The 27,929-nt window shown below is 37.0% G+C and overlaps 1 protein-coding gene across 1 annotated transcript in view; it reads right to left on the bottom strand.

Annotated features, from left to right (window-relative positions):
* Positions 1–936: 936 nt before the first annotated feature.
* Positions 937–27,929, bottom strand: part of IPO5 (importin 5) — a 42,942-nt gene continuing 15,949 nt past the window's right edge. Inside the window, exons 7-26 of the mRNA XM_002196581.7 lie at positions 27,685–27,807; positions 27,478–27,598; positions 23,944–24,031; positions 20,750–20,856; positions 18,312–18,436; positions 18,133–18,222; positions 17,870–18,043; positions 17,427–17,645; positions 16,889–16,972; positions 16,042–16,174; positions 15,830–15,951; positions 15,200–15,296; positions 14,568–14,740; positions 14,017–14,128; positions 13,368–13,423; positions 10,107–10,229; positions 9,316–9,535; positions 5,846–6,074; positions 4,221–4,362; positions 937–1,657 (exon numbers count right to left, since the gene is read on the bottom strand). Coding sequence (XP_002196617.1) covers positions 1,571–1,657; positions 4,221–4,362; positions 5,846–6,074; positions 9,316–9,535; positions 10,107–10,229; positions 13,368–13,423; positions 14,017–14,128; positions 14,568–14,740; positions 15,200–15,296; positions 15,830–15,951; positions 16,042–16,174; positions 16,889–16,972; positions 17,427–17,645; positions 17,870–18,043; positions 18,133–18,222; positions 18,312–18,436; positions 20,750–20,856; positions 23,944–24,031; positions 27,478–27,598; positions 27,685–27,807 — 2,625 coding nt within the window. The 3' untranslated portion in view covers positions 937–1,570. The remainder of the gene's footprint in view (positions 1,658–4,220; positions 4,363–5,845; positions 6,075–9,315; positions 9,536–10,106; positions 10,230–13,367; positions 13,424–14,016; positions 14,129–14,567; positions 14,741–15,199; positions 15,297–15,829; positions 15,952–16,041; positions 16,175–16,888; positions 16,973–17,426; positions 17,646–17,869; positions 18,044–18,132; positions 18,223–18,311; positions 18,437–20,749; positions 20,857–23,943; positions 24,032–27,477; positions 27,599–27,684; positions 27,808–27,929) is intronic.

Genomic DNA, 27,929 nt, shown 5'->3' with positions numbered 1-27,929 from the left:
GATGCACGAATGTTTGAATTTCTGTAAATAAGAGATTACCAATACTGAATAAAGTGAAAACTGGAACAGCACTTTGTTGCACTGTTTCAGCTGCCTCTAAACAAACTGCACTGTCAAATTCTATGTTTAAGGCAGTTTATCTCACAAACCTTTGGGTATAATGGTCCTGGGCTGGTTTTGGTACACTTCATTCTTTATTTTCTTTTCTGAAACAGTTTCAGAGGCAAAACTAAGTTTATTCTTTAGTATGAGAGGCATTTATTACATGTGAAGTTCTACCTTTTCTTATTATAAAGGAAGAAATCTTACACCGTTTTTATGGAAAGGTCTGTTTCAAGAGACAACTGAGATCAACTCGAAGAACACTTCAGGAAGAACTTAAGTTTTTAAAGATCAATGCATATATTAACAGCTTTGAAGTAACAGAGTGGAAAAACCACACTCACCTTTGTTAGAAATCAAATACTCTATGCCTGTGTTTGCTGGTAGATGATGTATTGCTCTCAAAGTACCAGAAAAGACCTGAGAAGGTGTTTTTGATTCTTTCAGGTCAGGCTGTCAACTGCATGATTGCTTTAAATGAAACACAGGCTACTACAACAGATTTGCTGCCTACCAGATCACATTGCACATTTGCAGCTGGTACAACTCTACATTTTATAAGTTAAGAAATGCAACTGCATCTTAACATGAAAAGCATTTTCAAGTCAATATATGTATATTTACTGTCACACAAGGAATGCCATTAAGTTTCCATTCTACACACTCAGGTGAAAAATTTGTTAAAAAGTCAAGAAACAAAAAAGCATAAAATCTGTAATAGGCAACAATATACAAAGTTTCAAATATAAAATCATGACTTGTATAGTTTGTTATTTTCATCTTTTCACAAGAAAAAATTAAAAGAACCACACATCACTGAACTTCTACACAAGCTTCTTGTGTTTCAATGTCATTTATTGAGGAGTGAATGAGATACTGTCAGACATGCCAAAGAGACTTCACATTCAAGGAAGGGCTGGAAGCTGAACAGCTTTCCTCATTGAGTCACTGTACAAGTTGTTTTTAGGAATCAAAAGTGCAATCAATGAGGTCTTCATGCTCGATGTTTGTCTTCAGTTTTTCATCTTTTGATCTACTACCTTGTTGGGCAGAAGGACACTTTCTACCCTACAAAGACTCACACTCCAATTAATACAATTAACACTAGTTGTAGAGAAACGTTTATCTGTTATAACGTACATCTACTGCTGAAGGTCTTATGTCTAATGAGAAAATTCAACTTGTTTCCCTTTCACCATCGTACGGATGGCTGATAACGTTAGAAAAATACTCTTCAGTGCTATTGTAGGGTTTACAGGAAACTTCTTTCATGTTGTGGGATAGAAACCGATTTAAACACCGTTCTGAAAGAATGCTTCTTCCTGCTGCCGCTGCCTGTAGGTTGCAGAAGAATGGCCTACGCGCACTACAGTTCTGGTTTTACTCAGAAAAGAAACAAAAGAAACCTAAACAATAGGGTAAACGTTTATTTGGAGTTAGTTTTCTTGCAGATGATAATTAAGGCCCTTCAAGCAGAGTTCAGGAGCTCCTGTATGGCTGCCTGTTGATCTGCATTGAGCTGTGATATGCATTCTGTCCACAGTCCTCTGGATGTCTAGGAAAAAAATGAGAAGTGGTCTTTATGCAGGCTGAAAGTGTCCAAGGCACATCCTTTGCTATGTTTATAAAGCTCAACATTCACACAGCTTATTCCTGTAATAGATATGCCAAAGAGACTGAAATCCTCAGTGATACTTAACTTCAACTTAAGGTGCTACAAAAGGCTGAACAGCAGCAGAACAATTGATTCGGATCCCCTGGGAACTCTCTCTAACAACTACGTGGGTTAAAAATTACACTCCTGTCTCTGTCAACACAGCCTAAACCATTTGATCATTTTGCACTAAAGCTAAAAGACCAATGTTCAGGCAAAACTGAATCATCCTTCTTACACATGAGTGTTTTGGGCACTGGTGCAGCAGTAACACACTCAGAGCTTCAAGGTGAGCACTGGGATTACAGCATGATGTGCTACATGAGGGTGTGCAAAATTCTGCTGCCAACACAGGGTGTGGCTCTTCAGTGAAAGGTCAATTACTTCTCAGAGAGAACTGCACAGCATCTGTCTGGGTAAATGTAAACCTTTCATCTGTGCTGCCACAGCCCTCTGGTGAGACATTAGCTTTTAAAGTCACCATCAGTAAGGACTGTTCTAATGGTACCAGAACGTGCTGAATATTAATGAAGATTGAGGAAAAAGTATTTATTCACTCATCAATAGACACTGTAAGCAACTGGCACCCTGCTTTCTTTAGGATAATGACAGGGAAAAAAATTCCAGGTGACTGACTTTAGGTCTTTAGATTGGGTTTTGCAATAACAGTATGATTCAAGTAAATAAAAAGTTTAATTTATATTTGGTATCTTTTATGTTCAGTTCTATCATAATGCCCTTTTCTCAAAATTTATAAGTTTAAAAAATATAAAAATGGATTGAAAAAATTCAAAAATAAATGTTCTCAAATGTAAGTTTGTGTGTTTAGTTTTAAATACCATTAGGCATTTTAGACTCTTAATGTATGATGAAATATTGCAGAATTAAATGCACTCTTCCAGCATATCTGATGCATATTTAAATTGATACTTTACACTGAAATATTTCTGGCCTGACAATACCTAAGCAAAGAAGTTTATACTCAATTCCAGTAATGACCATGTTGATCATGACCATGTTAGACACTGGCAGTGAAACAGCTTACTGAGATAATTAAAAAAAAAAGTCTCCTGGACTCTGAGAAGCAGGAGCTTGTTAGCAACTCCAGAACCTTGAAAATTCCTATCATAGACTCTTACACTTAGTAAGAGTATAAAAGTCTTACAGCTTTACTAAAGTCAAAAATACTATATGTGAAGAGAAATAGGATTGGTAACACTGTGCTAAAATTGTACTTTTTAAAAGACGTGACTTTTAAGATTTTGTTTTTCTCCTCAGTCTAAAGGTAAAGCATTCCGCCAGTGCTGAAGGTCTTATCTCATATTAAAGTTTCTATCAATCCTGGCCAGAACCAGTCATTGTTGTAAACAATTAATCTATACATGTATGTGCCACAGTATTGTTAAAAAAAACCCAACTTGATGATTTGAGGTAAAGTGAGCAAATGCATTAGGTAAACTCTAATAGAAAGGTGCATGCCTAGACTTTAAGTACTAACAGCAAGGATTTGTATCTGTCAGGCAGAATCTAGAGCAGTCACTTACACTACTTTCACTTTGAAACTTGCTCAATTTCCTTCTCTTATGCCTTCAGAATTTTAACAACTTTTTCTACCAGACAAAATGGATGTCAGGCTGATACACTCATACAGGTGAATCCATTCCAATATCAAAATTCCTAAAATTCTTGAACCTGAATTTTGCCAAAGCAGGTCAAGTAGAAAGGCAATAATCGAAGATCAGCTGCTCAAAATCCTCCATGCTTTTTAATGAGCGAGATGCTTACCAAGCACACTCCTTTCTCTCATTAGTACTACATCCACCCAACAACGTTTGGCCCTGGAGTAGATCTGTGCTATGAGCACTATTGCTTACAGCACCAGAGAGAAGTACTGTTTAAGTACCTGGACATCCTCATCAACATTAAGCAACTCATTATGGCATAAAGGAAGTGAACCTTAAAGCAATTCCCCAAAGGCAGGGAAAGCATCAAATAGCCACCTATACTTGCACCGGATTGAAAAGGGCAGTAAAATAACTTGAGGTTTGCACTCATTCTCTAACAAAGAGCCCAAGCTGCTGCTGTATTAGAAAGTCATCACAGGATGCTGCCGACCCTTACAAGAACTACATCTTGGATCAAATCCTGCAGTGCAGTTCACTGATAAAAGGACATGCAAATTTCTCTCCAGATTCTAATTTCTGACTCAGAAAAAAACCCCACAAAAACTAATACTGGCTCACATATTAACCATCTAGCTGCATGAAAGTTAGTTACAGTTATTTTATTCAACTGCAAATGTCACCAAGTTTTATCATTAATCATTCAAGGAACATCTCCAAGATCACCGATTGAACCATTATTCTCTAAGGAGATAAGGCTCCCAAAACTGGTTTAACAGTTTAGTTCCTCCTGCAACCAGATTCTAAATGTTCCCTTTATACTTAAGCAAGCAGTTATTTACCTGCACTTGGCGAACAACATTAGCCAGCCGCTTGGTACATGGATCTTCATGTTTGATAGCTTCGTGGATTTCACCATCCGCAATTATACCAAGTATTCTGGGAAGGTTGGAATTGTTGGGACCGAGGACAATTGGGTTATTGCTGTTACAAAAGATATATTACAAAGGAATTAATGTTTATCTAAAACAATGTAAACACTTTACACATAAGTGAAGTGATTTTGAATGATCTTATTCTAAAGCTGCTTATTTAGGTTCAAGTTTCACACACCTGAATAAGTATACACAGCTTTGTTACCTGCTGACAGCATGTTCCCCCTTCCGTTAATATTTAACCACCCGATTCTTTACTTAGCCTAAAATTTATCAGGAAGAAGTTCTGAACTTTACAGAATGGCTGAGTTCCATGCAGATGGAACTGTAAATAGTGTTATAGAAATACGTTGCCTAAAAGGACGTCTTCCTCCCTCTCCCTTGTGCCTCTCAGGATGTTGTGTTACTGGCATCAGGAGCGCTGGTAACTTCAGCTCTTTGCCAGCACTCGCCATGACACAGCAAGCAAGCAGTTCTGCTCCCTCTTTCCCAGCCAAATGCTGGAGTGGAGGAGTATTAGCTATCAGGAATCTGTGTGGAACACATGATCTACTTCCAGCCCTGCCCCCTACCATTGCTGGAATGCAGAGGCTGTGAATGTAGGACTGGCAGAGCTCCAGAGAAGCAGGTAGCCAGGCTGAGCCACCTGCATAGAGGTGGGTACAGAAGTGTGCTGGTACTGCAGTTCTCAATTTCTATGTTCCTGTTCACATGCATTATTGTGGTGCCGCTCATCTGTATCTAACTGTTCTATAACTAGTCTAGGGACTTCAGCTGCCATTTTGAGACTCTGCCTTAATAAAGCACCCAGAGATAAAAGATCTTCACAAAATAGAAAAGACTGTAAGAAATTAAAGTTACTTCCTTTATATATTTCTCCTAAGATGTAATACAGTACCAGCCAGAATGTACTCAGAGGCTACATCTTTTTGCTCATTTATGAAGTGTATCACACTCGAATAACTGTTTACTTTTTTCCCTCCATTTACCTACAGGAAGGAGCACAAACCAAAAGAATAATCTGTGGGATAAGATGCTTGCTGTGATAGCTGAAATAATTATTAAGGGAGATAGCACTGTACAATGAATTTTTCCATATTATTTCTCTACTTGATACTTTGCTTTGTTGGAAAGCAAAAAGGGTGCAAAACTACTTTAAAGAAGGCTGCAGGAGAATGTGGCTGCTTTTAAGAGAAAAGACCTGATCAGTTACTGGTTCTGATATGCAAGCAGAATGTCAAAAACTTTTCCTGATATTTTCTGTCAAGGTTTTCTGCAGATCCTTTGCCATTAGGGATATATAAAGCAGCCAGGATTTTTTTTCCAGGCATACAGACGCTATTTAGGACAAGAACAGTAACTGTATAAAAAAGCAGAAATAACATCAGGGAAGGCTCAGTTCTGACATTTCTAATTATCTTCTCTAAACTATAAGTAGATTAACCTCATAGTTTCTCAGTTTTGGAAAAAGTGCAAGGAAAGAGCATGCAAACAGGCTTACTTTCTGCATTAGTGTGAAGACTTTGCCTTACCTCTCAAGTAAGTCACACAGATAATTGAAAGTATGAACAGCTTCTTCTTTGTCTTCATGAAGTGGAAGCCATGATAACCAGTGTGGAAGGACTTCTTCAACATTTATACAGTCAGGCTTGAACTTCATTATCTTTCCTATTGCTGAAATGCAGTTTTCTGTTGCATTGACATTCTCTTTGGCTTTGGCATCTGGTGACTGAATGACTCTAACCAGCAATGGAAGCGCCTCTAATTGTTAGAAACACAAGAATGAAGTTTACTTGCACAATCAAGCTATACCTTATTATTATCACAAATTCTACTTGAGACAACTGTACGTATTAAAACCAAGAGTTTTTGTGATCCAAGCACTAAAATCTAATCATTCTAATGTTCCGCTGCTTCTAAATTCTTCTCTGTTCAATAATTACCATATGAAAACAAAACAAATAAAGCTCTGCAAGGAAACAGAAGAAAACAGCTACTGCAAAAGTTTGAATTTGCTTTAGAAGTTCAGAAGAAAATAATATTCCCATGTCTCTCAATTGGAGTTATGCAATCTAAAACACACAGGACACTGTGGTTAGCAAGCCTTATCTCTTCTCTTTAATAGAATATGCTCTACAAACACAGGAGGAAGAAAAGCACTACTGCAGTGACATCCACTGTGAATGTCCCTCCTTCATTCAGTGTGAACAAGAGTGCACATCCTCAGCGTATGCCTGCTGTGTATCTATTGCTAGTGGGCACATCTGTATATAAAAATACGTACGGACATATACATGCTTCCCACCACTAACAGATGCCCTAGGAAAAGGTCATAGGAGTAATCTCACCTGGTGAATCAACTTGGCATAGTTTAGATTATAAAAATCAAGGGAAGAAAATGTCTTTCAATGCCAGGAAAAATGCCAGTTTTCTTCCTAGGCTAATAGCAATTATATTTTTTTAACAGTCATGTGGCTAACCACATGCACACTTCTAAATTAACATTAATGTCACATTTTTAGCTACTAGTGTCCATGCAGACTTCCAAGCACACTATATGCAAGCAGGAACAATTGTCCTTGTGTTCTTCTGCTAAAAATAAAATGCTAAAGCTGTGGAAGTCTCTATCAGTGCAGTAAGCAGGTTGTGGAATTGTACAGAAAGCACACATCAAAATAACTCTAATTACTGAGGAAGAGTAACATCTTACACCTTCTGAATTTTGATGAGTAAGTAGAAACTTTGCAGTTAAAGGATAATCCACTTTCTATATTAACTCCACTGCATTAGATTTTTGAAGAATTAAGCAGCTATGGAAAAGCTGTTAAACATTACAGAACTACAGAAACATCAGACCTGCTAGCTTATGTATACTGAATGCAGGATAATGATGCTGCACTATTCTCCAAGGCAGAGCTTGTTTCAGAGAGGTCTACAATGCCCAGGACAACTCAGCCTGCATTTCATACCTGAGGTTTTCATGGCTGAAGCTAAATCTTATCTCATCTGTATCCCACTCACTAATACTAATGGATGACTCTGTAGGTTATGTGTGTCCTTGCAACTGTAAAATTAGGAGGGCATCAAAATGAATCAGCATAATTTTCTCCCTACAGCTTACCAGACAAGTTTTCATTTTGTCTATAAAACAGATCCATTCTCACATAGATATTGTGTTTGGTAAACCTTAAAAAAGCCTTTTGACAATGGAAGTCCCATCTTCTATAATAATTTTTTCTCCAAGGACTGACTGCTCTGACATCTGGCACCACCCAGTTTTGATCACTGATGTGATTTGAGAAGAAATCCATGCTGTTGATTAATACAATTTTCACAGAGAACAGCTAATTTTATTCTTCTACCAACATATCAGAAGCAACCTTGCCAGTTGCATCAATTGTAACCTTGTATCCCTGTTTAGAAAGTGACTTGATTTGCTGTAGTTTTTCCTTCCATCGTATTTCTTTGCCCTTTATGAAATCTGGTTTTAGTGACGTTTGTTTCATCAGTGTAGCTCACATACCATTTACAAGTTCTTGCTATATTCCTGGACTTTTTAAAACCGAGTGCCAAAAATGCTCATATAATATCTCTGCTTTTTCTGAAGAGTGTTTACATACTCTTCAAACTTGCAAAAGAACAGTATGCCAGTGCTTTATATGAACCAGTAAAGAAAATAAGTTATAAATAAAAGCCCACAAACATGATGTTTTCCAGAGATGTAGCAAAACCTGTGGGGTAGATAATGTCTCATGACACGGATTTGTTTCTAATCACAACATATCTTCACCTATTAAAATAACTCACAAAGTTCTTTCATGTATGCACAAAAGGATTTAGAATACTTTTGAGGTGTCTGCAAATAAGCTGTATGTTGTAAAGCTGAAAATTTATTTTATATAAAATTCAACTTAAGGAGAAGCCAGATGTCTGGGCATAATCAAGGATTGTATGTCCAAGTACAAAGAAAAGGATCAAAGATTTTACAAAGTTTAAGTGGGGTAAGATAAAGTGTAATTAACAAAAAATAAAATTAGACTTCAACACATGCTAAAAAGCTCAAAAAAATTAAAAATCAGAACTGTCTAGACAATTCTAAATTTTCATGCTCTTAATGATTCATTGCAAGGCTTTCCACACTGCTTTTTCTTTTCTTTTTAAAAAGACACCTTATCCTGATTGTTATCATGTAACAGTTACATTAACAATGAAAATTGCAACCCTGATTGATGTAGGCAAGATTTGTGTAAATTCCTATCAGATTATTCTTATTTTTTACATAATCTAATTCAGCTTCGTTTAATATTTATGAGAAATACATATTTAGATGATTATACATTGTCTTAAAAAAAGGGAAAAAACCCTTTGATAAGGTGTGCTACTAAGTGTGCAAATTTAACTTTGGTGACTGGCAAGAAGAGTGCAAGCAGACAATTTCTTTTCATCTAAGATGAATTTGAAGTTTCAAAGAAATTTGAAACATTCAGAAAGAAAGCAGACAAAGTCTTTCTGATAAATCATTTCACTTCTTACTTTACAGAAATCAGGCTCCTTTTTATATAATCAGAAAGCAGAGAGCCACACAAGTTGTATTCTAGGCTATTCCTTAATATATGTCTCTTGTGTTTTTCCAGACATCCAAAGGCATTTGCATTAATATTTAACCACATCAATATTAGTAGAAAGCATCTATGAGACAGCTGTGTATCAAAAAGATGGTTTCTATGAAATTAATGTTTGCATGCCAGATGATATTTTAAAAAGAATATGTAAATCAAGTTTGCTAAGCAGTCAGTGCTGGAACAGAAATGCTACTAATCAGGAAACAATAACAGCCTGAGGAACTCGGGTTCTTTATCAATTCATCACCAGTCTACAACACAGGTAATACTGGCAATCTATTTCACTGCCAAGGGGAACAGACCTCACCAGCCAAAAGGTGAGCCATTTTTATTTCTTTAACCCCCATGTTTAAGGAGCTCTATCGGCCGCGGGGCCGTACCTGGGCAGACGGGCCGGTAGCTGTCCCCGCCGAACTGCGCTATCACTCCCACTCCGTAGGCAGCCGCCTGCCGAACCTCGGGGCTGCTGTCACACACCGACTCCAGCATGGGCCTCAGGAAGTACTCGGCGTACTTGAAGGAGGCAGGGCTGCAGTGCTCCACCACATCGTCAAAAATGCACAGCCCCCACTGCCGGTCTGCCCACGGCCGATGCGGACACTGTGGCACAAATACCCAACAGCTGAGACAGCTTGAAATTATTGTACAGCCAATGATTATATCAACAACAATCACAGGAACAGTGGTCTAATTATTTTGTTAAAATCTTCATGGGTTAAATTCAATTCTAAAACCATGTAATTTACGGTAGCGATAGTTCCATCAATACCATGAGCAAAACAAAATCCAGGTGTCTCTCTTTCCACCTCTGTTTCACAGTCAATTACACGTATCAGTCTCCATTTTTCCCTATGTGTCTGCATCACTTTTTTGTCCCTCCTCTTGAAATCCATTTTTGAGACACTGGACAGTCTCAAGGAAATTAAATTTCTCAAAACCAGTGTGTGTCAGTAGTCCTGTCCTTTGCAACACAGTTTTTAAGTAGCACTGCAGCAACTCTGCTCAAAAAGCACAGGGTAACAACGTCATCTTTGATTTAGAATAAACTTTCTATTTTGTAAAACAGTAATTGCTACATTCTATCTACCAAGTTCTCTAAGACTTCAGCATGGTAGGCATATTAATGCATCAGAAAAAAAAAAACTAAATTAAAGGAAAACAAGGTACTTACAATTAGGTTGACAATTAGTGGAAGTAACCTTTCAAACCATGGCAGTACCTTCTCCTTGTAACTACTGAATATTGAGTGCAAAATGTCAGATACTTTAGTCAAAATATAAACGTCACTGTCGTCCTGAAAGGAAAAGGATACAATTCACATGAAGACTAACAATCTTTAACAGAATGGAATTCACATGAAGGTGGAATAAAGTTGATGAATGACGTTTTTGTCAAACCTTTAGTTTTAAGTTCGCTAATTTTCAATTATTTGTCTAATTGCAGAATGATAGAATAACAAAATGGTTTGGGTTGGGAGGCACCTTAAAAATCATCTCGTTTCAAACTCCCTGCCACAAGCAGGACACATCCTACCAGTCAGGGACACTTCCCTCTAGACCTAGTTGCTCAGAGCTCCATCCAACTTGGTCCTGATCATTCCCAGGAATAGGGCATTCACATCCTTCTCTAGGCAACATGTTCCAGGGCCTCGAGGGACATCAATTGTTACTGTCATGTGGATATTGAGGCACTGAATTGAACTTTTAACATGGCCATCCAGTCAATTCCTTATCTGCCGAATTAATCAAATATGGATCTCCTCAAATTAGTGACAAGGATATTGTGTGGGATAAAAGGCCTTAGAGAAGTCAAGACAGATGACATCAGTTGCTCCTTTGTCCATCAACACAGTCACTCAACCACAGAACCCACTAAATTAATCAGGCATGATTTGCTCTTTGGAAGCTATATCAGCTGTCTCTAATCACCTCCCTGTCTTCCAGAGCCGCCAGGAAAATGTGTTCAATGATCATACTGGGCACAGAGTGAGACTGACTGACTGGTAGTTCCAGGAGTTCTCCTTTTCACCCTTCTTAAAAAGGTTAAGTTGATTGCTAGAAAGTCAGTTGCCTAGGACTTGCAGGCTTGTTTCAGGAACAGAAAAATCAGATCAAGACAAAACTGTCTTGTGCAAATTTGCTGCTTTAATGTAATCCCTTTACAGAAGGCAAAAGGCCTTCTTCCTTTTCTGCAACTTACAGATACCCTAAGAAACTTTTATGGAAAAGTAAATGGATAACTGCCTTTGTGATGAAGATTGTTGCAAAAATATAACAGATATTATTCTCCTCCTCTTGTTTAAATTAATTTTTCACCTTGGCCAGTTAATACATCAAACTGGTCAAATAAAGAGCCTTACCTCAGAGATGTTATATCTACAGGTGAGGATTAGTCCCTCGACACACTTATGCTGGGAAAACTCTTTCTTCTACAGCAACTTCTGTTGTACTCAGAATGGTCCCTTTAACCAGTTTATACTTTAACAGGCAGGGAAAACAGTACAGCTGGTACCTAGTGACCTTCATCTTTCTCACCTTCTGGTGACAAACTAGTAACTGTTTCTTGTGCAACAGGCAGCTTCCCACAACTGGATATTTAAACCCTTCCTAGCGAGCCAATTTATGCATCATCAAGACACAACTCAAGCAGGAACCCTGGAACATGCACGCAATGAGAGAACTGCTCCAGCATACCACAAGGTCCACCTAGCCTGGTACTGCCTGTTGACCAACAGCTGACAACAGATGCTTGGAGAAGAGAGTGTAACTCTTGCTTGGTGTACACCTTCTGCTCTCTACCAAATCAGCAGTTTAGTTATTGATGAAGTGAGGGCTGGATCTGAAACTACTGTCTGAATAACTTTCATGACTTCTGTGCTTTTGACATTTCTACTGCCTTGAGGTAAGAGCTACATAAACATACTCTGAGACCAAAGGCGTATATCTAAATGTTACTCATTTGTTAATTCTGTCCATATGGCAAGTGATGTCCTCATACCACACCTTCTTTCACAGGGTAATGCAGACAAGTCTTTCTCCAGACTTTACAGAACAATCAGCAAATATTAGAACATTTTTAAAAATGCGTTGCAACTCTGTTGCAGAGTAGGGACACAGCTTTTCTGAAACTGCCTGCCCACATTTTCTCTCAGTGCAGAGTGACACACAGGAAATAAAAGGGTCTTGGAGGCAACAAAAATATGTCCTCTTGAATGCTGGCCTAATTCTAAAAAGCCTAAAAGGAGGGTCAAGAACCACACTGTTATTTAAGACAGTATTTACATACGGGTATGATTTCTGGAGTCTGCATACAGGTTAAAACTCATGTGATCAAGCTTCACACCTGCATTGTGTATCAAAAAAATTTCTTAATTCTTAAATTTATTGAGCATCCTTTATCTCATGTTATAAGCAGCAGCAGCACTCATTCATTATTACTCTCTCTCCATACTAACAATGAGTTAATAAAATTATTGTATCTTTTCTGCAATCACCTCCACTTTAAACTATTAACTCACTTTGGTACCATAGCATGTAAGTAGTTAAGTAGTCACTTTGGTATTCTCTCATAAGCAAACATATGATGGCAGCTGTTTATCCTGTCCTTTTCTGATATTGTTTTTGTATTCTGTATTCTTTTTGAGACAGGCTCCTGACATGACACACCACATGTCTTGAAATCAGAGGTACAGAGGCCCAAGGTTAAGAGCCACCCAGCTTGCAAGGCTCAAAGAAAAAGCAAGTCAGCAAGGCTAGACCCAAGGGACGACCTGTTTTCAGTCTACAATTTCCTCACTGGGGGAAGAGGAGGGCAGGCACTGATTTCTTCTCTGTGGTGACCAGTGACAGGACCAAAAGGAATGGCCTCAAGCTGTGTCAGGAAAGGTTTTGGTTGGGTATTAGAAAAAGATTCTTTCCCCAGAGGGTGGTTGGGCACTAGAACAGGCTCCCCAGAGAAGATCACTTCTGTGGTGTCACAGCATCAGCCTGACAGAGCTCGAGAAGTATTTGGACAATGCCCTCAGGCACATGGTGTGATTCTTGGGATGCCCTGTGATGAGGCAGGAGGTGGAGTCAATGATCCTTGTGAGTCCCTTTCAACTCAGCCTATTCTGTAATTAAATAGTCTGCTGTCAAATCTGTATTAGCGTTAATGTCATGCAAGAATTGTTTGAGCAGAGTAAGAAAATAAAAGCTATATCCTGAACTTCTTACTTCAGTGTATCAGACAAGGAAACCTTTAATATCTTCTAATTTGTAAATGTAGTGTGACCCACTTCTTACTGTAAGTTTTGAAGGACTATGGTAGCAAGATTCTTCTATGAAGAAATAATTTTGAGGATGCACTATGCCCTAAATGAGTCAAAAGCATATTTGTGCAATATTTCCATGCTGGTGCTTGATGAGTAGAAAACCACTTCAAACTAACTTACTTCATCTTGTAATGACTCTTCAACTTGTTCATCATAGTCTTCATCTTGTCTTTTCACTAAATTAAAAAAAATAATTAAACCATTACCTTTTTATAAGTGCATAAGAAGCCTGTGAAAGGGAAAACATTATAAAGAAAAAAATTTAGAAAAACGCTAAACAGTAGCTGAAGGTGCAACAGGAATTTTCCATTTTTAAGAAGCTTCAAAAAATTTTCACAGAAAAGGACAAAGTACAGGACAGCTCAGTTTAAGAATGTGCAAAAATGCACATAAAATAGAAACAAACACACCAGCTTGTCCACAAAGACAAGAAAAATACTTAGAAATGAGAAACTACTATTGCTTTGAGAAAACTGCAAAGACTTCACCTGAAAAAAACCCATGGAAATTGTAACACTACAGATGTGCACTGTCTTTCAAGTAAATCTGTCCATTAACTTTTGATTAAACTACAGTATTGCTGAAAACGATACTATCTTCCAAGAGCTTACAACTCATGGATTCTGTTGGTTCACAGTCCAATTAGTTTGCATAAATACACAAATCAATGAAATCTAAACAGATTTTTTGCTCTGTGTTCAAAAGTAATTAGAAATTCTGTTTTAAAGAACTGCCACATCCCCTGCTAACAGGATTTGTGTTAACTTACCCTGTCTTAATTCTTGATTTTTAAAGTGCTCTTCTAGTTTTTCTTTCAGTATTCCTCCAAGTTCTTCAAAGTGTTCATTGTTAAGGCATCCATCTCCCATTACCTCAATGCACTTGTGAAATAAAACAATCCGTTTTTCAGCTTTAAAATTTAATATGAGCAGTCTTAATGTAGCACACAAAGAATATTAATACATGCCCTGGATCACTAGCAGGAATAATATCGGAAGAACAATCATCCTGTAATCAATGCTCAAATTATACAAGTAAGGCACAGTACCACTATACATTTCATACCCATAATTTCAGTTGCTCGTGGTTAAAATGAAAACATTTGGTAACTGTTTTAGTTAATACTTTGGTATTTTTGCAAAACAAAATACAACTTTTCCCATCAGTTGTAACAACATTTATAGTCACAACAACATTTATAGTCACTTTCTGCAGATGAAGCCTTGCATTTATTCGAGCCATTTAAAGAACACCAAACATGTCTGTTCTTATTTCAAAAGGCTACGAACAGTAACACCATGAAATTTGTAAGAACGTTACCTTGGCAAATGAATGCATTATTTCTGAGAGGACATCGGACTCTGGCTCCGTCCCAATGGCTTTGATGAGAGCGTCACACATGAAGTGCCACATCTGCGTGAGGTACTCCGGCCCACGAACCCTGGCACATTCAAGAAGGAGGGGCATCGACTCTGCGGCTGCCACTCGGACACGTGCCATTATTAAGGAAAGACAGCAACCAACACCAACAAAGTGCTTAGAATTTAAGACCTCAACACCATAACAAAGTTCTTAGTTTTTTACCCAAAATTCATTTCATTATAATCCATGCATTTGATTTGTTAATTATATATAGATGAAATCATAGGAAGAGTTTTCAAGTGTGTTTCAGGCCATGACAGAAAAGCTCTGTTCAAGTTCTCTGTTCAAGTTCTCTTCTGCTCTATTACAGAAACATTGCTTTTTCTACTGATTGCTTATTTAAAAAGAAACTAGGGGGAAAAGTAGGAATACATTGCCTAAAATAGGGTGTGTAAACCAACATTCTCTGAAACCATTTCTGCTATAAAGTCACAGACTATTTTAACACTAACACTTTCATTTAGGAAAATAGCAAGCACAATTTTGATTCCAAGTTTCTGTTTTCACAGTGGGATTTGTTAATAGGATATCATCATGGAAATAGAACTTCAACAATGGAACCATCAACTTTACAACTTGCTCTGTGTATTCCACAAATCCTTCTTTTAGCTCTTTTGCATAGCAAACCTGAAAAACAGAGCACAGATATGCGACTTTTAAGGGATAATACTTATATTTTTCAACTATGTAAAGGTGAGAGGGATTGTTAGAAGTGTAAGGGTTTTTTTAGTTTATTTTAAAAAACATGTAATAATTCATTTCCCTTCCCCCTCAACTGCGGCAATTTGAGAAACCCTGATAGCAGCATAAATTCTCACTCTTAGGGCATGCATGTATATTTCAAACCAAATTCCAAAACAGCAATATATGCAAAAAGGAACAACTTTTTAACATATTAAATTCCTTAAGTTTTGCTAACAAAGGAAAACAATCTGTTAATTTAAAAAAATTTACACTCCTAAGTAAATAAACTGTTTTTAATCAAGTAAACCACATGCAACTATGTGCCTGTATTCCAAATTAGGTGGTATCACCCAAAACACTTTCACGTGAGACAAAAAAATAATATTTTAGTTACAGATTTTGGCTTCAGACTTGATTGACCAGAAACACATAGATCATTAAAACATAATAAATAATAAAATCATTTTATTACTTACCAGCATTTGGCATGCAGTTGCTTTTTCTTCAAGGCCTGCAGTTTTAATTCCAAAACTCTGCTGATCACCTATGCTTACAAATTCCCAACCATCATCATCACTCATATTCTCCATATCTTGTGCTGTTATACAGAGGGGAGGAAAAATAATTTAAAAGTGCTACAAAATAATTTATTTCAATATACTTTTCAAGCACAACATTTTAAACCTACTGTCTAAAAGAGCCACTTCAGGTTTAATGGATGCAGTCTTCATTAAAGGTCCCATGACAACAGGAAGGTACTGCTGAAATTCCTTTCCAAGAATTTTACACATTCTGGCCCAGGCAGAGATCATGTAAGAAATCTAGAAAAGAGAAGGCAGAATTTTCATGTCCCACATTTTATTTTAATGCATACTTAAAAGGAAGGCATAAAGGAAATTCATTACACAATAGGACTTTTGAAAAGAATTTGTCAGCAGTCCATAAAGGTTATTTCAAAGATAAGTAATCCAATATGCAATCCACATAAAAATGCATCTTCAAAAGGCATCCCAAGTTTAGCAAAACCTTGACAGCACCTCCAGTAAGAGTTGCTATACATGTAAAAATGAGACATTATAAGATTCATGATTGCATTTCAAGTGCCAGTTCTAAACACCAGTATTTTTTCTGAAATATTTGCCAGATTTAAACAATACTACCAAGCTACATTCCTGAACATCATAAAATAGAGCAAAAAGTAAAAAACGGTGCAGTACTATGTTTTCAGAGGAGTACTTGCTTTCAAATATACAAGTTAAAACAGTTGTCTGCTCATTAGAACAGCTGTTTAACAAGTCTTGTTGATCTATTTATAAGAAGGTGACAGCAAGCTCAAATTTCTTCTGCAAATACAGGTCCTGGAAGTCTCATTTCCTAACCACACTTCTGTGAAAGATTCTAGGGCCATCTCAATGTCAAGTTTTGTAAGATCGGCTGGACAACTAGCCTGAAAGGCCGAGGAGGGGGCAGAAACATCATGTATACAAAGAATGGTTTTAATACCAACGAGCTACTAAGACACAATTTTAACATACCTGTGGATCATCATCTTCTAGATCACTGAAGTCTGTCTGTGTCTTCAGTAATAGCTGCATAACATCTGATGCATCCTGCATAAACTAGATACAGGAAACAACTACATTTTTAAAGGCAAATTAAGATGCTAGTTCTCAGAGACTTAAATGCTCACTTAAATTAAACTTTTCCAGGCATCCACAACAAAACTAAGTTCCCTTTGAATTACATACATTCTGCCCCTGACACTGCCTAAATGTGATGCTGTGTCATTTTTCTTAAGGCAATTTAAAAAAACCCTCAAAGGAAGAAAAGAAATCTTGATTTCAACATTCTTCAGTGTGAGAAGAATTACTTAAGCTACAATAAAATTTTATTGCAAATTTGTGAACTTAAGAAGCAACATAGTCACCTCAGAAATGGAAACAAAGATAAGCATAGAAATCAGCAACAATAGAGCTGTATGTTTAACAAGTGATTATATTAATTCAGTGCTAATACCACAAAAAATAAAGGCATTAAAATGTATTCAGACCATTATATAAAATCTAAGCTTACCTTTTCTTTGCCAACAGCAAGACCAATTAGACTGATGCATTCAATAGTCTTTCCTCGTAGAAGTCTTAATTCCTTCTGAACAGCATTTTCAACAATGTGTTTTAAGGAGGGCATAAATAAATCATAGTAGGGAACAAACTTCTCCTTCACTGTATCTGCAACTGATGCAATTGAAGTCACAACTTGCTCCAAAACTAGCTTAGTGCCTTTCTGTATCAACTTGGAAAGAGGAAGAATAAAGTGTTATATTTTTAAAGCACACATTTTACTTAAAAGCATGCCAAATGTAAAAATCTGCTTTTGCACATGCTAATTCTCATCAGTTTAGACCAACATCAGCAGATATGTATACTGGCTCATTTCTGACGTCTTAGTTCAGCTATACTTATTCTGCTTATGTGACAAGGTTACCCTCCATCAAACAATTTGTTCAGTGTTTATACCTCTTGCAATTTTATCACCATAATGGAATGAAGATGCTTCACTAGATTATCCAGATATGGAATAAGCAGTGACTTGGGACAATCTTCAGTGAAGTTTATGAGTGCTGCAGCTGCATGGGCTTGAACACGCTGGCTGCCTTGATCCTCCATGGTTTGTAGAAGGGCTCCTATCACCTGAAAAAGAAATACTCCTTTTTCAGCCAATAAGTTTCTGAAAGGGACATAATTTTACCACATTTTATCCGTACTAGTTTACTACTTACTTTCTCATGAAATTTCTTTTGAAACCCAGGTGCAAAGTCAGTTGCCATTTGTCCAACAGCGTTACAAGCAGCGTATCTTACTCTGGGATGCTGAAAAAGTATTTCCCTCAAACAGTTAACAAGCAGTTGTAAGAGCAGAAATGAAAACATTTTAAAATAATTACTAGAACTATACTCACAGGATCTTGAAGGAATAGCAAAACAAAATTAACAATTTCATTTAAAATTCCCTCCATCTGTTGGTGGCAACCTTCTCCGATGGCAGAGAGTGCCATCAAACCAGCATGCCTGTACTTCCAGTCAGCTATAGAAGAGCGAAAATGAAGTGTTAGTCATTTTGGAAACTACCAAGAACCACAAAAATGAATCACCTTTTCTTTGCAGGGGCTGGGGGTCACAGGAGAAGGCAGAGTAAAGAACAAGAGATGGAAGGGAAGTTAATGCATCTACTTGATTTGTTAAATACTTTTCCATTTTCCTCATACATACTTCCAGAGATGCACAAAAAATTGAATGTCTAATCCAGGCCAAATCCAGACCTAGAAAAAAGAATTCTTAACTGCTGATACAAGTACATACATAGTACTAATACCTGGATACTGCATTTTAATTAAATAAGCTGACCAGGCAAGTATCAGGACAGTATTTTTAGTATTTTTATTTTCCTCTCCCCCATCTTTTTTCTGTTTTAGTATCATCAGAAGAGCCCATATGTTCCTCAAGAAAAAGGTCTAATGACTCAAACAGTATCTGAATCTAAAACAAACGATTGGTATTAAACTTTCCAACAGTCTTCTCAAGGCTGTAGGAACAGTAACATTCCACTTACAATGTAAACTTTCCCCATCTCCAAGTCATATTAGCTTATTCTCAGAGTAGTGGGTATTGTTGAAATGAATCTTTCATGCCCCTCTTTCTTTTTTTGGAGCAACATGTGAGAAATTCCCAATTTATTTTATTTCTTTCTTTAAAAATCTTTCTCTATGCTAGAAATCATTGGGATTGCAGAAGAGATAACTAAAGGAATAAACAGGTTTACCAAATGACCTGTGGGAAATGCACATTACAGAACTTATCTCCCAAAATAACTCAATATTTCATTATTGCTAGTAACATATTACATTCCTGAAATGAAGAACATCACAGTTCAGAGCAGTAGAATCCTGACACTCAAGCTTCTGTCTGACCAGGATACAATGAAGTATCATCTTGACAGAAGGTACAACAGAAAAGCAGCAGTTTATTTTGTGCTACTTCAGTTCATTAGATGTTCTTAGTTAAGCCTACACCTCGTGACTCCCACAGCACTACTGTTAGCGTGTACTCCAAACTTGAAATGAATGAGCCTACAAAATGAAACACAATCTTCTTTGGACTATGTGGCCACCCAATCAAAACTCCAAAGTCTTAGATTATTATTTCACTAAATATTTGGAAGAAAGTGGGGATAGGAGGAAGAAAAGTTTGACTTCTGAAAGTACTGTTAATGTTTTAATCTAAGTGTCTTCATCTTTCCTCCCAAATACCTACCAGTGAGAGCTTTCAATCCAAACAACATCTTTTGTATTTGGATGTATTAATGGTTATGGACAGCTCTGACCCACAAGAAAATAATCATCAGGCATGAACTGCATGACCCCCCCTTCACAGGAGTCAGGTCTTTCAGTGATTATTAGACCACACTTCTCTGAACGTACTACAAAATTAGCTAGTTACTAGCCTAGAAGCTATCAATACTGAGTCAGGTTAACTCCTTTCATTAATAAAACTGTCTTTACAGAAAAAACTTTGATTCCAAACTGACTTTTTAAGTGTTTTCACACACAGCAGGTGCTACCTTGAGTAGTCCTCTGTTCCGTACCCAAAATGCTAACAGCCTTTTGTGGACTGGGTTTTAAACCATGAAGGCAGAAATAGTACCCAGAACTTCTGTGTCATCTTCTACTCCAAAGGCTCGAACCACAGGTCAAGTAAAGTGCATGAAAGCAATGCACAGTATTTTTTAATAGTGGCTGAGCAGGCATTACAGGTATTTTAAGAGGAAAAGAAGCATACAAAACAATTGATAAGAATATATAGAAACACCTCATGAAACAAATATTAAAATCAGCATACCAAACAGATAGACTGAGGTCATTGGTAGGCTGTCTATCAAATTCCAAGGGGAAAAAAACAAGTTTTCCTCTACAAACTGTAACCATATTAAAATTTCACTTAAATACAGCACTTCTGAAGAAGCAAAATCACTGAGCTACAGAAAAAAAGGAGGCACTTTAGACAAACTTAAGGTACTGTGAGGGTCTGTTTAGGGGTTTAGAGAGAATATTTTGAAATAGAAAAACGACATGTTTAAAAAAAATTGTTTTTATGGCATCTCTGCTCAGCTGCCCATGTACCAGAAAAAATGCTGTAATGCACTCTTTGTAAGTTTAATAAATCAATCCGAGAGAAAGTATAAACTTTCAAGTTCATAGCATTTACAGGTTTTGCTGCTGACATCAAAAGTGGAAGTGTATAATAACATATCAAGTAGCTAAACAAAAATAGTTAAAAGGTATTGAAGTTCCTGGAAACACAGAATTGTTAAAAAATAATAAAAGAAAATTCAGTTACTTACGATTCTGAAGCATTTGCATAATATGTTCTTTAATCATAGGCAAAACAAGTTTCCCTCCAAGGCCACATGCCATCCTGTCCAGTGCACTCTCACCAGCCACTGCATTGCTAAATATCGATTACACAAATATCAGTGGTTTGAAATCTACAATAAAACAATCAGTCCAACAGAGAGCTCTTCCGCGCAGTTCTAGCCTTCAAATTATTGCCATCTAAAAACATGAGCCTCTGTAAGTAAATAAACCATACCCAAATCTGAAAACACATACACCAGTCACTGACACATTTGTTATCTGCAGGCCACTGATTAAGTCTACTACCAAAGAAACTTGAGTCTTACTAGCCTAGGTCCGAAGGTACAGACTGAATTTCACAGCAGTTACATACACCCAGAAAGCTGAAACTAAATTTGCAATGAATGAAGCAATAATATTGCCTATTGCTTTTTGTCACGAGCACATAAACCAGTTCAGACTTGCTATGATTCAGGTGAACCAGCAGAATTCAAACTTCAGCACACAAGAGACCTTTCTTGTATGGACAAGAAGCCAGTAGCATGGTCTCTTGTCAATGACTTGGGCAGAAAACATCCAGTCCAGGTGAGCAACTCATGAGTCTTGGTCAGTTACAGAAGTTAGAATAGCCCAACATTATCTATGCAAAGTGATTTTTTCCACCCAATTGAATTATTCCCTACAAGAAAGCAAGAAAGTTTCCAGGACATGGACAACTACTGTTACAGTCTGGGTATGGCTCACAGTGTAGTAATTCAAGGTTATTACAGTCCATCCTAGACACCCATGATAGTGAAAAAGTTGAGTAATGATGCACAAAGGGATCAATCTCCCCCTTCTTTAAAGTTTCAGACAGTTGGGTCAGAAACAGTCTTTTTATTATTATGCTTGAATCCCCAAGTCTCATTACAAACCATAAATAATCTAGAAATTCACAAGTTGTGAACAAAGGTGATTGTGAAAAGATATTGACAGCATTGTATTTATTCCTCAGATCAGCCATGTTCAAATAAACAGACATCACCAGCACAATAAAGGAGCATGGGCACACAGGGCTAAACTGGAGCAAACTCACTAAAGTTAACAGCAACTTTCATCTGAAATTCCATTCCTTGAGCTTTCTTCTCACCATTAATTCACACATTCAGTTTCAAGAAATAAAGACAGTTTATCTCAGAAAAATGACCACACATCTCCCTCTAATGTTTGTAAGGCTTTTGCCAAGAAAAGAGGAAGTTGGATTAATCTTTTCCTCCCTTAGAATTTCACTCCTTTATGAAGTTAGAGCAACAAAAAACTGGAAATGCTAAAGTATTCCCTGCTGCTTTTGTGTGGGCTGACTCATATCCCCATTCATCAGATCTGAACACACCCTAACTAGGGCACAGCCCAATGATCATTAGCCTGCTCCTCGGACTGCACAAAATTTTCAGTCTTCTTATGAAGCTACAAACACTCAAGCACCAGGAGACGTTAACATGCACATCAGCCACTGAGCTCTCCACAAAGGTGAGTTCAATGGTGGGAAGCACAAAGCAGCACCAGGAGTGACCCTGCTAAAAGAAAAACTGCCCTCATACACATGATCCCCAGAGACCAGCTCATGTCCAGTAGTTTGTGTCTAAGCCTCTCCTATTACTTTGAGGGCCAAAGGAGCTCCTTCAGGCTAAGGCTGCTGAGCATAACTTTTTTTTCTGATCTGTGCTCACTCTACTTGTGACTTCTAACAAAGAAAAGGAAAATTTTCATTACAAAATCCATAGGCAGCTAAGCTGTATTTAGAAGACTAAAGTTACTCTGCTGACAACAAAGAACAAATGGCATACCTCAAATGCATGATTCAGCATACTTACTAAGTAAGCTGCCTAAAGCAAGCCATCTGAATAAACTTCCACGCCCTGAAAGGCTTGATAAGGATATGAACTTGAATATTCTATTTCCCCTTGAAATTTTATTGACTGAAAAGATTGAGATACTTAACAAACCTGAATGTAGTGGTGGTGTCTGACACCTGTATAGCAAAATTTCAGCACTCAGGAAACAGGTTAAAAGAGTATGGTCTACCATGTGAGGGAGAGAAGAAAGGAGAGCTGACTTTCAATTTCATAATCAAAGAGAAGTAAAAAGATTATTTCAAGTAAGGCAAAGATTAAATGGATTATTCCATAAATTCCTACGCATCAGTTCTACAGGCATCTTTACATGCCTGCTATCTATTAGAAGTTGCTTTGCAGCTCGGGGTAAATGAACATCTCTTCTATTGTCTATTTTCCTGTGAAGATCTTTAAGTGTTCTGAGATCAACTGTCTCAAAATACTAATTACATCTGAGTCTGGATGAGCCAGGTATGTCAAAGAAGTGTCTAGACTGGTAAATGAACATCCATGTCTTTAGAGAAGTGTGGAGATAGTTACCTCCAACACCTATTTCTGCTTTCTTCACTTCACTCTAACAGTAGCTGGACAAGAGGAAATGCAACAGGATGCTGTACACAAACTACTATTTCAGTAAAAAGCTGGAGCAGGCTGCAAAGCATGTAGGGATAAGCAAATCCAAATGACTGAACATATTTAGATCTTTTTTGCTAACATACAAGATAAGCTATTGCTAGCCATACCAAGGGATGTAAAATAACAAAACTGTAGTATTTTTGGACTAGGTGAAATCCAACAAGGAATTCTGCCATGCATGATGACATCCTTCCAAAATCATCTTTTTCTTAAAACAACACATTTTCAAGGGCATAGATACAGAAAAATACAAAGACATTGGCTATGAATGATAAACAGGTCAATATGCTTCAACATGGCTTCCAACTAACTTCAGAATTAGCCCTCAATTTAGAGGATTAGGAGGCACTGACTTCTGAACTGAGTAATATAAATGACAGAAAAAAACAAAAGCTAAAGGCTTTGAAAAGCTATAGCAGTACAAGATAGCAAACATGGGGACATGCAATTTGTCTAATTGCAGCAAATATGAAAACTTAAATAATTTACTTCCTTGCTGAACACTACCTAAGTAACCTACATATAAATTGCACAGGACCAAAGCAACAAAATTACAATAGTTATTTGAATAAAGAAAAAGTAATGCACTACAGGCATTTGCATTCTGCACTTTAAATGTGCCTTTAGCCACAGCTTTGATAACACATTGAAACAACTGGTTTCATAATTACCTGTCAAAATCATCATCTGCAAGATCATCTGCATTTGCCCAATCTTCATCTTCTTCCAAGTCAACCATCATTGCTAACATTTGAGGAACTGAAAAAAACAGTTTTAAACTGAGCCTGATCTCTTAAAATAGATTCTCAAATAACAAGTATGAATTTCAAGTTTTCTCTTTTCAAAAATTTTTGAAGAAAACCAGATTTTCTTCCAGTAGCAGATGGTCAGGTCTGTCAAACTGCACCAGCCAATAATCCAGAACTGATTGCCAGAGAAGTATTTCCAGAACACTCAAATTGAGATAAAAAAATCTTGACTGTATAACTTACCAAGACTCAAAACCTTTTTGTAGATCATGACAATTACAAAAAGCAAATTCTTTAATAAAGTCTATATTCTTGAAAGAGTTAAAACCAGTATTATAGGTCTTAGGAACTCTGATATACTTCCTTAATTTTTCTGAAACTCTGACATCATCCTTTGAACATTTACTAATTAAAGAAACTATTAATTAAGAAAGAATAGTACTGAACTCTAAGTTTTATTAACACAATAGATTTTGTTATCTATTTATACAGTGGTCGCCTAGCATAAAGCTTTTCTCTCACAATGAGGTCACGGTTTAAAACCTGAGATTTCCTTTTTCCCACCTAATGCAAATTTTTCTTTTGTATAATGAATATATCTTGCACATTATAATCCACCAGTTTTCTTCTTCAACCTCTGTAGATTAATTTTCTACTTCTACCTCTGTAGACTGTCCTTTCTTCTCATTCTAAGTCTTTATAGAGACTATTACACAATCCCTATCACAGCATTAAATTACTAAGCAATAAGCATCACCTATTCTTATAAGTTCGCACAGGAGGAAGGAGCACGGTGGTTTGTCTGCTCTAAGTCTACCAGGTGCTGTGCCCTTCAGAAGCACAAGGGGTGAAAAGTCTACCTTGCACTTTCAGAGCAAAGTAAGGTGCTCTTAAGCACTTCCTTACTCTGTATCACTACCAATCACTCAGAGCAGTTGTTTGAATTTAGTATCATTTATGCAACAAAGTTTCACTTTGACTTGGAAACAAAAGGTTTCAGTCAAATACTCGACCTTTGACCTTAAACAATCTTTTTAGCACAGCCTACCACACATCTTGAAGACAGCCATCACAGGTAACTGTCCTTTACAGCAACCTACCTGAAAAACTAATAGGCATCCTGTAACTGTTTATGCTGCTAATGAGATTTACTGGAACTGATCAAGTATGCTGCAACTGCTGAATTTCACAATACTATTGTAACACTATTGTCATCTACCAGACAGACAACACCCTAAGCAAACTCACCACCACATATCTGGACAGATGAAAAATTTCTGGTCAACTGATGACAGAAAAACATATTCTCACTGATAGCATTGTAGGGCAAGTATCAAAAAAAAATCAAATTATGGATATCAAATAGATATGAGTATCTATTTTCAGATAGAAAATATACTATAGTTGCAAAAAACTTCAGAGGCCTCTTATGTACTATCAAGATAACTTAACAGACACTATGGTCCCTCTAGCATGATGTTCACATGTCAGTTTTATATACACTGACTAAACCTTCAAAACTGCCAAAGTATTACAGACCAGAAGATTTTCAGACACAGACACGCATAAGTACACACATGAGAATCCTGGATTGTCACAACAGCTATGGAATAGAAAAGACAAAACATCATCTAACATAAATGCTCTGTGGCTCCAAAAGTCGTGTCAATTTGTTGCTACTAACAAACAAGGCTGAGAACACACTCATCCAACGTGCTCTAGCCATCATTGTATCTAGAACCTAAAATTTCTTGTTTCTTCTTGATGTTTTGCAGGAATGTGGGTGCCAGTAAGTGTAGTTTCACAAAGAGTTTTAAAAAAAATGCAGAGCATGCAAAGAAATTTCAACATTGTCCCAACAAGCCCTCAAAATTTAATTACTGCCATTATATAGACTCTTACAAACAAGTTAAGCATAAGCCCACTAAGCCTGCTTCTTATCAGAGCAACAAAACTCTCTGCAATCCTGTGAGCTCAAGAAGGCAAGTCTTAATCCAAGTGGATTCCTGAGCAGCTAACTGGCACAAAGGACACACACTCCTAAACTAGTATTGTGCTCAGTAAAACCAGCACAAGATGACAATTTTGCCTCAGTCCCAGTTCTAAGTTGTGAGTATCAAATGATCAGTTGAATGAAAACAGAAAGCCTTTTAAACTAAGAAGGCCAAGACAAAAGCAGTCCTTTTTTGCTACCTTTTTATCATTCCCTGAACACAACTGCTTTACCAGTTCTGCAAAATAGATGAAGACTAATTTTATGACAAATTGAAAATGAAAGGCATTTCATTTCCATATGGTGCTTTATCTTAACAGAAGTATTACATTCCTAAATGGCAACTAGCAACCCAAAATAATAGGAATACATTCTAAAGAGCTAAGAGGTACTTCTCTCCTGAACAAATAAGAAGCTTGTAATGATGTGGGTCATCAAGTGTCAAGCATTAATAATTCCAACAAGCTACAGGATGGAGTGAAAATAGAGTGTTCTGAAAATTTACAGATTCCAAAATATCTTCTAAAGAACTTATTAAAAAAAAAAACAACTATTCTACTAGCAAACAAAACTTCTCATCAATATTTTAAATATTTAAGCCAAGCAGACCCAGTTCACAATATTTTCCAACAGAAGTTTTGTAATTTTAGTGACATCTATACAACTTTCCTCATGCTGAGCACACAGCAAAATTGTAGTATTTTTGAGCAGAGCACACAGCGAAAGTTGCCTTTTATGCAAGTTTCAGAAAACAAGCGAGAATTTAGACAAACAGAAGTGTGAGAGAAGCAGGCTACATTGCTGTGCCAGTGTCCCCGTCTAGTCAAAGAAAATGTTTAAAAAGCAAAGAAACACCAGTGCAAACAGCACTGATGCTGGGGCCACCCAGAAGACATTTATTTTTAGCATTTCAAATAATAATGCTTGATTTTAAAAGTGCCTCTTCAAAGACTTTACCATCCACATGTTAAATAGACTAATTAGATTATTTCTATGTATTTATACCAGCATCTGACTTTTTAATTCACAGCTTTTACTCACCACTGATGCTCAACATGCATGCTGAATTCCTTCAGTCTTGACTTACCAGCACCACAGAGTATCTGGCCTACATACCAAACTCCAAACATAGAACTTCAGAACTAAATGCCCTTTTTTTTTTTTTACAGTAAAATTTTCCAAAGCCATTCGAAAAGCATGCAAGTAGAGTTTTCCTTGGAAACATCAAATAAGAGTCCATTGTATTTTTATTCAAATTCTTGGTCTTGCATAGGCATGGATTAATTTATGAAGAGTCATAATAGGAAGGGTGACACTGTTAGGTGACACCGAATTGGATTTTCTTAAGTCACGAGCACCAGCAAACTCTCAGTTAGATGTGGTTTTGCCACTGACCAACAGCAAGTCAATTTAATACTGTAAAAAAAGACTGTTTCAACAAAGAAAATGAGGGAAATACTTACTGGCTTGTGCAATAATATTTGTATGCCTCCTCAGCATAGCAGCAGCAGTTTCCGACAAGGCCACAATTACTTCAAGTGCTAACTGACGTTGCATGTTACTGAGACTGGTATCTGCACACAACTACAACCCAAAAGATTAGAGCAAATGGTTAGAACAGAAGTTTTGGGGTGGAAAAAGTGATTCTTAAAAAGCATTCCTAGCTTTACCTTCAGAGTTAGCTGCAAAGTAGCTTCTAAATGCGGTCGTAAATACTTAGGAACAGAATCTGCAATTTCTACAAGGGATTTCAGAACAGAATCATCATTTTGGTAGCAGGAATCATTTAGAGCCTATAAAAAGATAAGATGGAGATAAGATTTCATAAAAACAAACAACATTATGAATAGGACCAGTGTTATAGAAGGAATTTCATTAATTGTATTCTTGTTTCTCTGAACAGTCTCATTTACTA

This window comes from Taeniopygia guttata, chromosome 1 (genome assembly GCF_048771995.1).
Source record: "Taeniopygia guttata chromosome 1, bTaeGut7.mat, whole genome shotgun sequence".
NCBI lineage: Eukaryota > Metazoa > Chordata > Aves > Passeriformes > Estrildidae > Taeniopygia > Taeniopygia guttata.
The sequence above is the reverse complement of the archived record's forward strand: the minus strand, read 5'-3'. Positions and strand labels throughout refer to the sequence as shown.